The 15,456-nt window shown below is 39.7% G+C and overlaps 1 protein-coding gene across 2 annotated transcripts in view; it reads left to right on the top strand.

The window, feature by feature from the left end:
- The window catches only part of LOC115212950 (ras-related protein Rab-34-like), a 50,397-nt gene that overhangs the window by 2,788 nt on the left and 32,153 nt on the right, over window positions 1-15,456 (top strand). For both annotated transcript variants that reach the window (XM_029781802.2, XM_029781803.2), the window contains exons 2-3: window positions 10,174-10,289; window positions 11,933-12,024. In XM_029781802.2, coding sequence (XP_029637662.1) covers window positions 10,215-10,289; window positions 11,933-12,024 — 167 coding nt within the window. In that variant the 5' untranslated portion in view covers window positions 10,174-10,214. The remainder of the gene's footprint in view (window positions 1-10,173; window positions 10,290-11,932; window positions 12,025-15,456) is intronic.

Genomic DNA, 15,456 nt, shown 5'->3' with positions numbered 1-15,456 from the left:
CCTGCTCCTGCTGCTCCTCCTCCTCCTTTAACGCCCGTTTTCCATGCAGGCATGGGTTTGATGGTTTAACCAGAGCTGGCAAGCTGGAGAGCTGCACCAAGTTCTTGTCTGATTTGGCTTGGTTTCTATGGGTGGATGCCCTTCCTAATGCCAACCACTTTACAGTGTGCTGGGTGCTTTTAACATGTCACTAGCATGAGAGTGCTTTTACGTGCTACCAGCATGAATGCTTTTTATGTGGCACTGGACTCTTGCAAGCCGATCTTCTTCACCAGGGGATGCAGCCTTAACACTTCTGCTGTGGAGGACAGGTCTTCTTGAGTACAACAAGGTGCCAGGTATCTTGTTCCTTTGTCATCTCATCTGAAGTACCAGTTAAATACTGGAGTTGATGGTCTCAACTTATCCCCCTCCCCTCAAATTGTTGGCCTTGAGCTTTAATCAGAAATCATTATAAAAGAGGCAAGTTGGCAGAATTCTCTTTCTCTTTTCTCTTTTACTTGTTTCAGTCATTTGACTGCGGCCATGCTGGAGCACCGCCTTTAGTCGAGCAAATCGACCCTGGAACTTATTCTTTGTAAGCCCAGTACTTATTCTATCGGTCTCTTTTGCCGAACCGCTAAGTGACGGGGAGGGAAACACACCAGCATCGGTTGTCAGGCAATGCTAGGGGGACAAACACAGACACACAAACACACACACACATACACACACATATATATATATATATATATATATATATACATTTATACGACGGGTTTCTTTCAGTTTCCGTCTACCAAATCCACTCACAAGGCATTGGTCGGCCCGGGCTATAGCAGAAGACACTTGCCCAAGATGCCACGCAGTGGGACTGAACCCGGAACCATGTGGTTGGTTAGCAAGCTACTTACTACACAGCCACTCCTGCGCCTATGAGCATCTGAAAAAAAATATCTTGCAGTGTTTCTTCTGGGTTTTTTGGGTTCAATTTAGGGTTGATAAAATAACGTACTTGTCAAGTACTGGGGTGGGTGGGGTGGGGTGTCTTTCCTAAAATCAACTGTGCCTAAATCAGAAACTATTAAAAGGGGGCAAGCTGGCTGAATTGTTAGAGAGTTGGATGAGATGCTTAGCAACATTTGTTCAAACTCATTGCATTCTGGTTCAAATCCTGCTGAGGTTAATTTTGCAGTTCATCCTTTATAGGATCAATAAAATAAAGTACTAGTGAAGTGCTGGTGGTGTTGACTGAACCCTCTTGTCCTCAAAATTCCTGGCTTTGTGCTTATATCAGAAATTATCATTATTATTATTATTATTATTAGACTTCTTTTTTATCATTTCTTTGTATGTAAACCCCAACACTTTATGTTGCTTCCCTCATCCTTTACCCTGGTGACAGGTAGAACTCTTAGCATGCCAGGCAAAATACTTAGCAGCATTTTGTCCATCCTTATGTTCTGAGTTCAAATTCCGCCAAGGTTGACTTTGTCAATAAAATAAGTACCAATTGGTCTCCCTTGAAATTGCTGGCATTGTGACAAAATTTGAAACCATTATTATTCATATACACACAACAGATTAGACTGTTGGAAAAGAAAAATTCCTAACATGGGGCTAGAACAAGCAACCTTAGATGCCAAGAACCCTCCTAAGTATTGTAGCTGTCCCTAATAATAGCTAATAAGTACCAGTTAATTACTGGGATCGATGTATTTGACTTAGCCACTTCCCTGAAATCTCTGGCTTTGTGCTAAAATTTGAAACCATTATTATTATTATTATTATTATTATTATTATTATTATATTATTATTATTATTATTCTCCACCTCAGTGAAGGCGGAAGTATTGTTTTCAGTTGTGTTTGTTTGTTTGCCCATGGATAAGATATCTCAAGAACTGCTGGATGTGTTCGGATGAAACTTTCAGGGATATTTGGCCTCATGACTAGCATGAATTGATTAGATTTTGAGATCGATCTGGTACCTGACAAGGATTCTGGATTATTTTTTCCTGTTTTTTTTTTACTTAATTTTTGAGAGCAGTTGGGTTCATTTTTAGTATTCTTGTTTGTGAGAGAGGTTGAGTTTATTTCAGATATTCTTATTTTAAAAGTCATCTTTGGCTGATTGTTGAGAGAACATTGGCGTTACCTTGGCGGAGGTTTGCACTCTCTGAGTGCTCTTGTTATTATTAAGGTGGTGAGCTGGGAGAATGGTCAGCACGGTGGGCAAAAAACCTAATGGCATTTCATCTGTCTTTACATTCTGAGTTCAAATTTTACCTAGGTTGACTTTGCTTTCCATTGTGTCAGGGTTGATAAATTAAGTACCAGTGAATCATTGGGGTTGATGTATTAGACCACTCCCCTACCCCCAAATTTCAGACCTTGTGCCTTTAGTACAAAGGATTATTAATTTTATTATCATTTTGTAGTAGCAGTAGTAGTAGTGATTGGTGAGCTGGCAGAGTTGTTAGTATGTTGGAAAAAATATCTTGTAGTATTTTTTCTGGTTCCTTACATCCTGAGTTCAAAATTCACTGAAGCTGCAGTTGCCTTTCATCTGAACAGAGTCAGTATAATAAAAGTACCAGTCCAATACTGGGGTTGATGTAATGAACTCCGCTCCCCCCATTGCCCTAAAAATTGCTGACCTTGATCCAAAATCAGAAACCATTTTCAGTCAGCCTGTTGATTTGTTAGAGCACCAGAAAAAAAAAAAAGCCTTACAATTTCTGTTCCATCACTTTAAATTCTGAGATCAAAGATAAAGGGTCAATTTTGCCTTTCACTTTTTCAAGGTGAATAAAATCAAGCACCAGTTAAGAACCAGGTCAGTGTAATCAACTAATCTCTGCCCTTCAAAATTACTAGCTTGAAGCTTAAATAGAAACCATTTAAGGTGATCAGCTCATAGGACTGTTTAGAGTGTTGGTAAAAATGCTTCATGGAATTTTTTCTTGCTCTTTACCTTCTGAGTTCAAATCCTGCCAGTCCTATGGGTTGCAGTTTGCTCATGATTGATCTAAACCAGGGGTACTCAACCATTTTTTAAATATGGACCCCTTTGATTACTATTTTATTCTGGTGAACCCCAATAGCCATTTGATGTTTAACCCTTTAGTATTTAAACCGGCCATATCCGGCCAAAATAGTTAATCTGTTTTATGTTCAAACTGACCAGATCCAGGCTCTCACACCTACCCTACAATGTTATTCTACATGAAGTAATTACACCATCAAGAACTTGAAGATATGAGATAATGCATGATTAATTCAAATCAATGGGAATCAATAAGCATTATGTTTGATAGAATAATCTGAACACTAAAGGGTTAAAAACTAGTTTTATAGATAATTCTTTCAAAATTCCTATTTTGTTTTTCACCCTTACATTTACAAAATATTGTAAAATATTGAACTATGTATAATGTTGGAGAAAGAAACATACCAATACATACATCTAAAGCAAATTTTTTTTCAAGGGGCCCTTAAAATACTATTGTGGTTCTCCAATTTACTAGTTTGTTATGTGGGCCTCCCCACAAATTTTATATAGACCCCAGTTGAGGACCACTGATCTAGACATTAGGTTAAGTGAAAGAAAAATTCCTCTAGACTTTTGTCTTTTACTTGTTACCTGTCAGTATTAGGAAATATAAAGTTAGTAGAATTATGGCTATAAGGTGTATATTCCTCATTAGTTCACCCAAATCCTAACCTGAATTCAGCAAGATTACATGTCAGAATACTCTCTAATAAGTGACATTACCTTAGGCAATTGTGGTAGTTTCATCAACTGGCTCTGACAGCACCATAGCCCTTAGCTTAATAATGATAATAATAATGATAATAATAATAATAATAATAATAATAATAATAATAATAATAATAATAATGATGATAATGATAATAATAATGGTTGACCAGACCATCGTTATTTCTCTACCAAACTGTCACAGGTTAAATTATATGTTTCATTGTTGATCATGTGTCCTAGTTTCAGCTATTTCTTTTGCCATCACAAAACTCTGCGGTATGTGTCTTTATGACAGAGTATTTGCTGTTAAAGTGACTCATATATATATATATATTTATATATATATATATATATATATATATATATATATATATATATATATATACTTGGAAATGGATGCGTGGCATTCGATCATATAATAATATAAATATATGCATGTACACATACATATATGTATGTATATATTCATATATTTATATGTTATTTATATTATATATGTATATATATATATATATATATATATACGCACACATACATAGATGTGTAACAAGGCTTTGGGGCAAGTGGTGGCTTTGCTTATGGCAAGAGCTGAAGTTTAAATTTGGAAATTAAGGATGGCGCAAATATGTCAGAAATATCAGCCAGAGGTGGATTCATAATGAGTAAAAGTTGTTATTGTTGTTTAGCTCCAGGTTCATTGTTCAACCTTCTCAGTGTCAGTAAACTAACAGAATCATTAGAGCACTGGACAAAATGCTGTGCAGCTATTGTTCTAACTATCTGATGAGTTCAAATCACACTGAATCCAATCTTGTTTTTATCCTTTCACTGTTAATAAAGAAGTCTCAATTCGTACCTTCTCAAGTCATACCAACTCACAAAGACCAGTTTCTTGGTTTCCATGGCATATAAATTCACCACCTGGATGGGATGCCAGTCCATTGCAGGATTACTCATTTTTACCAGCTGAGTGGACTTGAACAACATGAAATGAAGTGTTTTGCTCAAGAACAATGTGTTGCCTTATCAAAACCACAATCTTACAATCATGAGTCTAACCCCCTAACTACTAAGCTATGCACCGCCACTAACATTCCTATATGGTAAACTTGATAATACCTTTGGTTATAAGATCTGCTGGATCAGGATTAACCTGGGACTAAACAAAACTGGAGGTTTGTGGCTTAGTGGTTAGGGTGTTGAACTCATGATTGTAAGATTGTAGTTTCGATTCCTGGATCGAATGATGCGTTGTGTTCTTGAGCAAAACACTTCATTTCACATTGCTCTAGTCCACTCAACTGGCAAAAATGTGTAATCTTGTAGGAGACTGGTGTCCTGTCCAGTGGGGAAATGTATGTGCCAAGGAAACTGGGGAAACTGGGCCTGAGTCAATATGACTTGGGAAGGAGCTTAATCCTTTTTTATCCTAAACAAAAGCAAGGATTATCATTATTGAGAGTTTCAATTATGCTATGACATATTGGCTTCAAATTCTGGCTCAAAGCCAGCAATTTTGGGTGAGTGGGTAAGTCAATTACATTGACCCCAGTGCTCAACTGGTACTTATTTTATCAACCTTGAAAGGATGAAAGGCAAAGTTGACCTTGGCAGAATTTGAACTCAGAAAATAAGGACAGATGAAATGCTGCTAAGCATTTTACCTAGCATGGTAATGATTCTGCCAGCTCACTGCCCTTGAATGTAGAACATTGATTTCAAATTTTGGCACAAGACCATCAATTTTGGAGGAGGAAGGTTAGTCGATTACATCGACCCCAGTGCTCAGCTGGTACTTATTTTATCAACCCTGAAAGGATGAAAGGCAAAGCTGACCTCAGCAAAATTTGAACTCAGAATGTAAGGATGGATGAAATGTCACTAAGCATTTTGCCTATCATGCTACCAATTCTGCCAGCTCACCACTTTAATTATACTTTCACACTAACACTACCATTAACACCTGTTGAAATACTGTAGTCATGTGAACAGGTGTGTCATGAGTGAAAGGTGTTATCATTGGGCGATTTTGGACAAGCATTGTGTTTTTGAGAAACACATCACATGCTTTCCATGGTTGTTGATAATATGAAGACAATATATATTGTTGTTTGTCTTGGTATAATTTCCTGTCTGTTACACCACCTAAATTAATTAATTACTATGTCATTAAGTTAGGTAACAAGCAGGAATCTCTGCTAGCACAAACTTCAGTGGTCTTAAAATAATTTATCTGTCACAAGCCAACAAGGGTACATTTACAAGGCTGCTTGACCTGCTAGAAATAACACTCAACGCTCTATCAAATTATGACCATTTTGGAAAAGGAATGATACATTATATAATGTAGCCGTAAATCTATATATATAAAGCTGAAGTTGTCTGTGTGTGGCAGGTTTGGTAGCCTTCAACTAGCACTATCTCCCCCGAGACCCTGCGGCGCAAGTTGACCAAAATTGAGAGTATGATAGAAGAAGGCTTGCTCTTCCTTCTGTGGAAGATAAAATCAAATCGGACCATGTTAACACCAAAAATTATTTTCATCAAAAAGGTGCTTTTTTTTCTATGAAAATCCCTATTTTTTACGATTTTTTGACTGCTGTGTCGCCATTTTTCGGTGTATTTCAACCAGAAAAATGTTCACTTAAAGAGAATAGCAAGCTACATATTGCAGAAGTTTTACTTTTCAAAAATTTCAATTCTAAAGGGTCGAAACAAACCCGAGCAATGCCGGGCGATACTGCTAGTAATTACTATGTCGTTTAGGTAGGTAACAAGTAGGAATCTCTGCTAATACAAGCAAAATGATTGTAAAATAATTACTCTGTCACAGCCATGTAAATGTACCTTTACATGGCTGCTTGACATGGTAGAAATAGCAGTCAGTCTTTTTCAAATTACTCTCAACCATTTTGAAAAAGGAAGGACATACTATGTAATGTAGCCTTAGGTCCTAGATATGGAATGGATGGGAGAAGGCTGATGATCATTACAGTAACCTCTTTTGATTGTAGGTCTGCTCAACCAGGGTTGACCTGGGGCTACACTACTACTACTACCACTACTACTCTGTTTTATTGTTTAATAAAGCAGCAGGTGCAGTAGTGGTGGTGCTGGTGGTAGCAGTAGCAAGTGGAGGCACAATGGCCCAGTGGTTAGAGTAGCAGACTCGCAATCGGAGGATCGCGGTTTCGATTCCCAGACCGGGCGTTGTGTGTGTTTATTGAGCAGCTCCACGAGGCTCCGGCAGGGGGTGGTGGCGACCCCTGTTGTACTCTTTCACTCCAACTTTCTCTTACTCTTGCTTCCTGTTTCTTGTCTCCGACTTCCTACGCAACCGCTGAGCCTGGATGTGCATTCATCCATCCGTCGATGCTCTCGGTGTCGGGGGTTGACCTGCTTTCTCTTCTGCGGGTCTTACAAATAGCAAAGGACCACGTTTCGGACTTCTCCCACTGGGACGAAGACCGCTTCGCTCAACAAACAAAAGCAGCAGCAGCTGTAGCAGTAGCAGCAGCAGCAGCAGCAGCAGCAGCAGTAGTAGTAGTAGTAGTTGAAAAGTTGAAAACTCTTCAGTGTCAGTTAACTGTTGTGTTTAGCCAAATAAAATCAAGCACTAAGGTACAAGCATGGTTGCATGGTTAAGAAGCTTGCTCTGCAACCATGAGGTTTTGGGTTCAGTCCCACTGTGTGGTACCATGAACAAATGTCTTCTACTTATAGCCCCAGGCTGACCAATGCCTTGTGATAGAATTTGGTATTTGGAAACTGTTCAGAAGGCCGTCATTTATATCTACTAGAAATAGTAATCAAAACTCCCTCAACCTATGATCTTGAAATAGAAAACTTCAACTCATTTCTTCATCTTTCTATTTTTTTTTTTCATTTAGTCAGGAATGATGGTTGTGCTGAAGGACCTTTACAGATCCTTCATGTCTAATGAGGGGGAGGGAGAGAGAGGGGTCATCAAACTGGAAGCCTAGTCTGAAACCTAGTCAGAATGGAGTTGCTAAAGGTGCTGAGGGGATGGGTGGGAGATGAATGTTAAACTGGAAACCTAGTCTGGATGCTTGCAAACAGAGTGGAGTCTGCTAAAGGCATCCAAGGTGCTGATGGGATGGGTGGGAGACAAATATTAAACTGGATGACAAATTAAGTTTACTGCTCAAATAGGACAAGGTGGAATTTGAATTCAGAATGCAAAGAACATGAACAAATCCTGCAAAACATCCAGTCTGACGTTCTTACATTTCCACTAATCCAGCATCTTGGATTAGCATTTATTTTATCCGCCCCCCCCAAATAAAGATGACTGATAAAAGTTGACCTTAGTACAATTTGAACTCAGAATGGCGAGAGACAGAACAAATATGGGGCATTCAGGCTGATGTCCTAACGACTTTAAATTCACCTTGTATCGTTAAAGTAGTGAACCATGGATAGCTTGGTCTCTTGCTATAAGTAGAAGGGGCTATAATTAGAAGACATTTGTTTATGGTGCCACACAGTGAGACTGAACCCAAAACCTCATGGTTGCAAAGCAAGCTTCTTAACCATGCAACCATGCTTGTACCTTAGTGTTTGATTTTATTTGGCTAAACACAACAGTTAACTGACACTAAAGAGTTTTCAACTTTTCAACTACTACTACTACTACTGCTGCTGCTGCTTATGCTTGTTTGTTTGTTGAGCGAAGCGGTCTTCGTCCCAGTGGGAGAAGTCCGAAACGTGGTCCTTTGCTGACGGATGGATGAATGCGCATCCAGGCTCAGCGGTTGCGTAGGAGGTGACAAGAGTTGGCTGAGAAAAGCCAACTCTTGTCGCCTCCTCCTTCCTCAATTACTTCTATGTCTCTCATTTCTCTCTCCATTCTGATGTTTACCGTCAACCACACTTCTGATCCTTGCTCATTATTCATTACATCCTCCTCTAGACCCATCTCTGACCATCTGTGATTTTCTTTTCATGCTCATATGAAATAACCCACCCTTTCCTTCCCGCTGATCTTCTCTCTGTATTCTGCCTTACACTCTCTTTTTTGTACTTTGAGCGTACTCTCTAATATTCTGTCATTTATCTTGCTACCAGCTTCTCTGTCTCAGTCGTATATATTGTAGGATAGCCATGTATCTCCTCTATAGTAAGGCACTAGTGCCTATTCCTCTATTATACTTTAGCTGCCAACATATAGCATAAAGCCATCTCTTCCTCTCTCTCAAATAAACTCCCACTCAGGTGCAGGACCTTTCTCTTTTCTTTTCCTTTCTTTATCTCTGTGCAGGTGGCACGTAAAAAGCACCCACTACACTCACGGAGTGGTTGGCGTTAGGAAGGGCATCCAGCTGTAGAAACATTGCCAGATAAGACTGGAGCCTGGGGCAGCCTTCTGGCTTCCCAGATCCCCGGTCGAACCGTCCAACCCATGCTAGCATGGAGAACGGACGTTAAACGATGATGATGATGATGATGATTTCACAAGTTAGTTGACCTCACTAGTGCTGATGTCTTGAAAAACAGCACCCAGTACACTCTATAAAGTGGTTGGCACTGGGAAGGGCATCTAGCTGTAGAAACCATGACAAGGCCAACATTAGAACCCGACACTGCGTTGTGGCTCATCAGATTGTGTCAAACTGTCCAACGCATCCCAGCATGGAAAATGGACATTAACCCTTTAGCATTCAAACCGGCCATATCAGGCCAAAATATTTAGTCTGTTTTCTGTTGAAACTGACCAGATCTGGTTCTTCATCCCAACCTTACAATATCATTCTAAAACTAAACAATCGCATCATTGAAATCTCTTAACTACAAGATGATGCATCATTAATTCAAAACAATATAACTAAACAAACGTTATATTTGACAGAATAATCTGAATACTAAAGGGTTAAATGATGATGACGTACAAAGCTATACGTTTAGAGAAGGGACTCCTCACTCAATTATGTTGTACTTCTACCTAACTGGCCCTTTATTTTATTGACCTCAGAAGAATTTAAAAAAGAAGAAAAATCAATAGCAGCAGGATTTGAACCCAGAATGTAAAACATTTTTTCTAAATACTACAAGGCACCAAGTCCAACATTCCACTGAATCTGCTACCTGATGTTCCATAATAATAAAGGTTTTGTAATTGAATATTTATTTCTTTACTACCCACAAGGGGCTAAACGCAGAGAGGACTAACAAGGACAGACACACGGATTAAGTCGATTATATCACCCCCAGTGCGTAACTGGTACTTATTTAATCGACCCCGAAAGGATGAAAGGCAAAGTCGACCTCGGCGGAATTTGAACTCAGAACGTAACGGCAGACGAAATATGGCTACGCATTTCGCCCGGCGTGCTAACGTTTCTGCCAGCTCACCGCCTTATAATTGTAATTGTAATTGTAATTGTAATTGAATATTGTTTCACATTTTAGGTGATACTAGTGATAACAGTTCCTGCTGTAGTTGACTAACCATGCCTCACAACAACGTCCGGATCTTGATCACCCCGAATGCAGCAAAAGACAGAGTCATCAGCAAATTTCCACCTGTAAGTTAAACTTTTTGATTTTCTTTTTGTTTTTCACAGATTTATTTCATTTTTACACGTGTGGTGCCACATAAAAAAGCACTGGTCCTGATGCTATATGAAAAGCACTGGTGCTGGTGTCAAATAAAAAGCACTGTTGCTGGAGCCATGTAAAAAGCACTGATGATGGCACCACATAAAAAGTACTGGTACCATATAAAAAGTACCTATGATGGAGACACATAGAAAGTACTGGTGATGGCACCACATAAAAAGCCCTGGCGATGGTGCCATGTAAAAGGCACTGGTGATGGCAGCACATGAAAAGCACTGGTGCTGGTGCTACTTAAAGCACTGGTGCTGGTGCCACATAAAAAGCACTGGTGATGGTGCCATGTAAAAGGCACCCAGTACACTCTATAAAGTGGTTGGCATTAGGAAGGGCATCCAGCTGTAAAAACCAAGCCAAAACAGACTATGGAACCTGATATGGCCCCTGGCTTTACCAGCTCTTGTCAAGCTGTCCAACCCATGCTAGCATGGAAAACGGACATTAAGTGATGATGAGATGGTCGTTGTTCTATGTTTAATTGTATGTGTGAGACAGTTGTATGTCTGAGATGGTTGTACCATGTTTAAATGTGTGAAATCATTGTTATGCCATGATTATTATGCTATGCTTGGATGTTTGATATGGTTGTTATACCATACTTGTACCATGCTTGTATGTGTGAGATGATTATTATACATTTGTATACAACTGGACACAATTTCTGATTCCTCTACAACTTTACTTTGTCTTTGAAAGAAAGACCATGTGCATAGCCTTTGCAGAACCCCTTATATTGTCAATACAGTTGATGTTCACCTTATACTACTTTGGTTCTGTGTTTATCAGAAAACGTATGGACATTGGAGAAGATGCAGTGACATTTTTTGTAATTGAAGTGGTGAGGAGGACATTGCTAAAAGCTCTGATGATGAAGATATTGGTTGCTATGATGCTAAGGATATCACTGGTGGCTGTGATGAGGATGATGATGGTGACAATGCTGCTGCTGCTTCTACTGCTGCTGGTTGATATGAAGATAAAAAGATCATGTGCTCTAATAGTATTGATCACTATGATGTCGAAGTTATCACTGGTTGCTATGATGCCATAGATATTGCTGGTGGCATGACATTGATAATGATAATGATGATATTGCTGTTAATACTGGTTTGGAATTTTGACACAAGACCAGCGATTTCGGGGCAGCAGGGTAAGTCGATTAGATCAACCCCAGTGCTCAACTGGTACTTACTTTATCGACCCCGAAAGGATGAAAGGCAAAGTCAACCTTGGTGGAATTTGCACTCAGAACATAAAGACAAGTGAAATACCACTAAGTATTTCTGCCAACTCACTGCCTTGTTATTGCTGTTAATATTGGCAACAAGTGTGATGAAGATATTTCTGACTGTTATGATGATGACAATGAAGATATCAGTTGTTAGCTGTAATGATACGGGTATTGATGGATGGTGGATGGAGATAAGAATACTTCTGGTAACTGTGATGCTAGTAATCTCATTACCAATTAAGAAATGATAAAGCTGTTATTCAGATTCTCTTCTCGTATAAAATCTGTTTTTTTTTTTTTTATATTCTTGTATTTTTCTAGGCTTTCCATCCTGATGGTACACCATACCTTCAAACGAACTTTCATCCCAAAGTAAAGAATGCTTGTTTGGAGAACAGAACTGGTCGTGTTAGGTAACTAACTGTTCCACGTAAATTGATCCTAAATTTTCTGAGGTTTTATTCTAAATCAGTGGTTCTCAACTTTATTCCATATGACCCCTAAGTGTCCACATAAGATTTTTGGAGGGTTGATGCAGCAAAACAATAAATTGGGTCCACAGTAGCATTAAAAGGGTAAATGATAAAAATGATCTTGCTTTAGATGTATGTATTTGTATGTATTGCAAGAAACAGCTAGGTTTCTTTCTCTAACATTTTACATAAATCAGCCTACACAAGTTAATGTGTGAAAAACAGAATAGGGATTTTGAAAGAAGTTCCTATAAAACTAGTTTTTAAACATTGAATGGCTTTGGGGGTCCACCAGAACGAAATAGTAATCAAAGGGATCTACAGACAAAAAAAAAATGGTTGTGAACCCCTGCTCTAATTAATCTAAGTGGTTTAACTCTTTTGTTACTACTGTATTTCTTTTGATAAATACTTTGTTTCAATTAATTATTAAAAATAATGGAAAAGTTAGGTGCAAGGCGGCAAACTGGCAGAATTGTTACCATGCTGGACAAAATTCTTAGTAGCATTTCTTGTGGCTTTTATCATTCTCAGTTCAGATTCTGCTCAAGTCAATATTGCCTTTCATTCTTTTGGGTCTATAAAATAAGCACCAGTCATGTACTGGGTTCTTTGCTTTTGTGTCCTGGACATGAACGTTTTGAAACTGACCTATTTTCAGACAGATTCAGCACTAAGTTGCTGAAGCAGAGATATCATTTTAGCAAAGTATTCTGCTTAGTACTACAGGTGGAGGCACATGGCCTAGTGGTTAGAGCAGCGGGCTCGAGGTCGAGGGATCGCGGGTTCAAATCTCAGACCGGACAATGTGTGTGTTTATGAGCGAAACACCTAAGCTCCACGCGGCTCCAGCAGAAGGTAATGGCGAAACTTCTGCTGACTCTTTCGCCACAACTTTCTCTCACATTTTTTCCTCCTGCATCTTGCAGCTCACCTGCAATGGACCGGCGTCCCATCCAGGTGGGGAACCTATACGCCAAGAGACCGGGAAACCGGCCCTTATGAGCCAGGCATGGCTTGAGAAGGAACAAACAAACAGTACTACAGATTTGCTTGTCAGTTGCTTAACCATAACCGCTTGAGCATGTCTCTTAGTGGCTGACACGATGTGCATCTTTGATGATGGGCAGTAGTGAGGGAGCATCATAGCCATGTGTTGAGAGGGATTCTTTGGGGTTTGAATAAATGTAAGAAAAGCAGTTTGAAGGAAATATTAGCCATATTTCATACTTTCTAAGGATAAGCAAATAGGAAATAACAGTTGTTACCCAACGACAAAAATCGTGTTACATTGTGTAATTATAATAGCATTAACAACACTTTTTTCTTTTGTTTTCATCTTTCTGTTATAATTTATTCAGGGTAGGATGGGTATTGATCATGATCTTTGTAGGAAATCCAATATTAGTAAGAGAAAGTGGGATGGAAACTATAATTTGTTGATATCTGCAACAAGAAGTAGCAGTCTATTAAGAAACCAAGTTTCCTTCTGACTTGAGAATTTGTCAGAAGATCAGAATATAACTGAGTAGAGACTCCACTAAAGGTACCCAAGAGCCAGGTAGGGTGGTAATGGTATTAGAGTAGAAGGCGGCGAGCTGGCAGAAACGTTAGCATGCCGGATGAAATGCTTAGCGGTATTTCGCCTGTCGTTACGTTGTGAGTTCAAATTCTGCCGAGGTTGACTTTGCCTTTCATCCTTTCGGGGTCGATTAATTAAGTACCAGTTACGCACTGGGGTTGATGTAATCGACTTAATACCTATGTCTGTCCTTGTTTGTCCCCTCTATGTTTAGCCCCTTGTGGGTAATAAAGAAATACGTATTAGAGTAGACGACAGATTAGATTGGTTATATCTATCTTGTATATAGCATGATATATTATTGAACATTTCCAAGTAAGTTTATCTTTACCTTTTTGATGCGACTCTCTACTCTATACTGTTTTCTACCTCCATCCTTTTCTAATTCCCTTTTTCTCCTCTCCCTCCTTCACTGTTTTCTATCAGTCTTTCTTTCTCTCTCTCCACCTCTTTCCCTTTTTCTCTCTCGTTGCTCACACGTGACCATCGTCTATCTTTCTTTTGCTCATATGACCATCTTTCTTTTCTTGCATGGACGTTTAAAGGAACGGACGTGTTTTCTCTCTCTCTTCTATTTTTCTCTTTTCAAAAAAATGTTTCTCCCAGCATTCACTATTTTCTTCTCGCTCTGGTCTAATGACCCTCCTTGTTTGTTTTTGTTCAGTTTCCTTGTATGTCTCCACTGTCATATTTTTTTTGTTCCCAACTTTGACCCTACATAAATCCTCAATTTTATTTTAGAATTTATGGGAGCAACTGTCTTTGAAGACTCATATTGGCAATGAATGCTCAAAATGAGGAGTAGGTAGATAGCTGATAACTAATGAAAGGACTTTTCTCTGTGATTACTTGTCCATTTTTTCTTCTTTACGTATTTCATATTATTTGCACTGCTGGTGACATCCTGTACCCATATATACATGTGTGTGTGCGTATATATATGTATATACATACATACATATATATATATATAATATATATATATATATATATATATATTATATATATATATAATATATATATATCTTCTTCTCCCCGTCTGTCTTGATAGACAATGGGTTGCGCCAAGGGTGGGGCCTACTTTGATGATGTGCAGCGTCTGCTGTGACTGAACAGTCCAATTCTAGAGTGGCAGTCCTTGGTACAGTTGCTGCACAGAACATCGATGGGTACGTGTGGGGTGTTGCTGCAGTTGTCCTCCTCCTGTCCCGTCTGTCCAACCACAGCTGTGCTCTCCTCTCCTCAGCCATGGAAACGCCTTTCCTCACCGTCCGACGCCAGGCAGAGCGGTCAGCAGCTGTTTCCTCCCACGTGTCCACACAGATGTTGGCAGTCCTCAGGTCGCGCTTGCACACGTCCCTGTATCGTAGCTGTGGACGTCCCTTGGGTTGGGATCCCGTGGTGAGTTCGCTGTACAGGATGTCTTTAGGCATGCAACCGTCCTGCATGCGGCAGACGTGTCCAAGCCAGTGCAGTCGTCTCCGCACGAGGAGGGCATACATGCTTGGCATATTAGTCTGCTCCAGGATGACTCCGTTTGGTACTCGGTCCTTCCAGGAGATGCCAAGGATCCGTCGAAGACACCGCATGTGGAAGCCGCTGAGGCGGCATTCCTGCCGGGTGTATGTTGTCCAGCTCTCGCTGCCGTAGAGTAGGGTGCTCAGCATGCAGGCTCGGTACACTGCGATCTTGGTGGTTATTGTGAGCATGTTGTTTTCCCACACTCTCCTGGAGAGCTTAGCCATGGCAGCAGCAGCCCTCCCAATCCGTCTGTTCAGCTCCGGCTCGAG

Source organism: Octopus sinensis, linkage group LG6 (genome assembly GCF_006345805.1).
Source record: "Octopus sinensis linkage group LG6, ASM634580v1, whole genome shotgun sequence".
Classification (NCBI taxonomy): Eukaryota; Metazoa; Mollusca; class Cephalopoda; order Octopoda; family Octopodidae; genus Octopus; species Octopus sinensis.
This window is presented reverse-complemented; position numbering and strand designations above follow the sequence as displayed.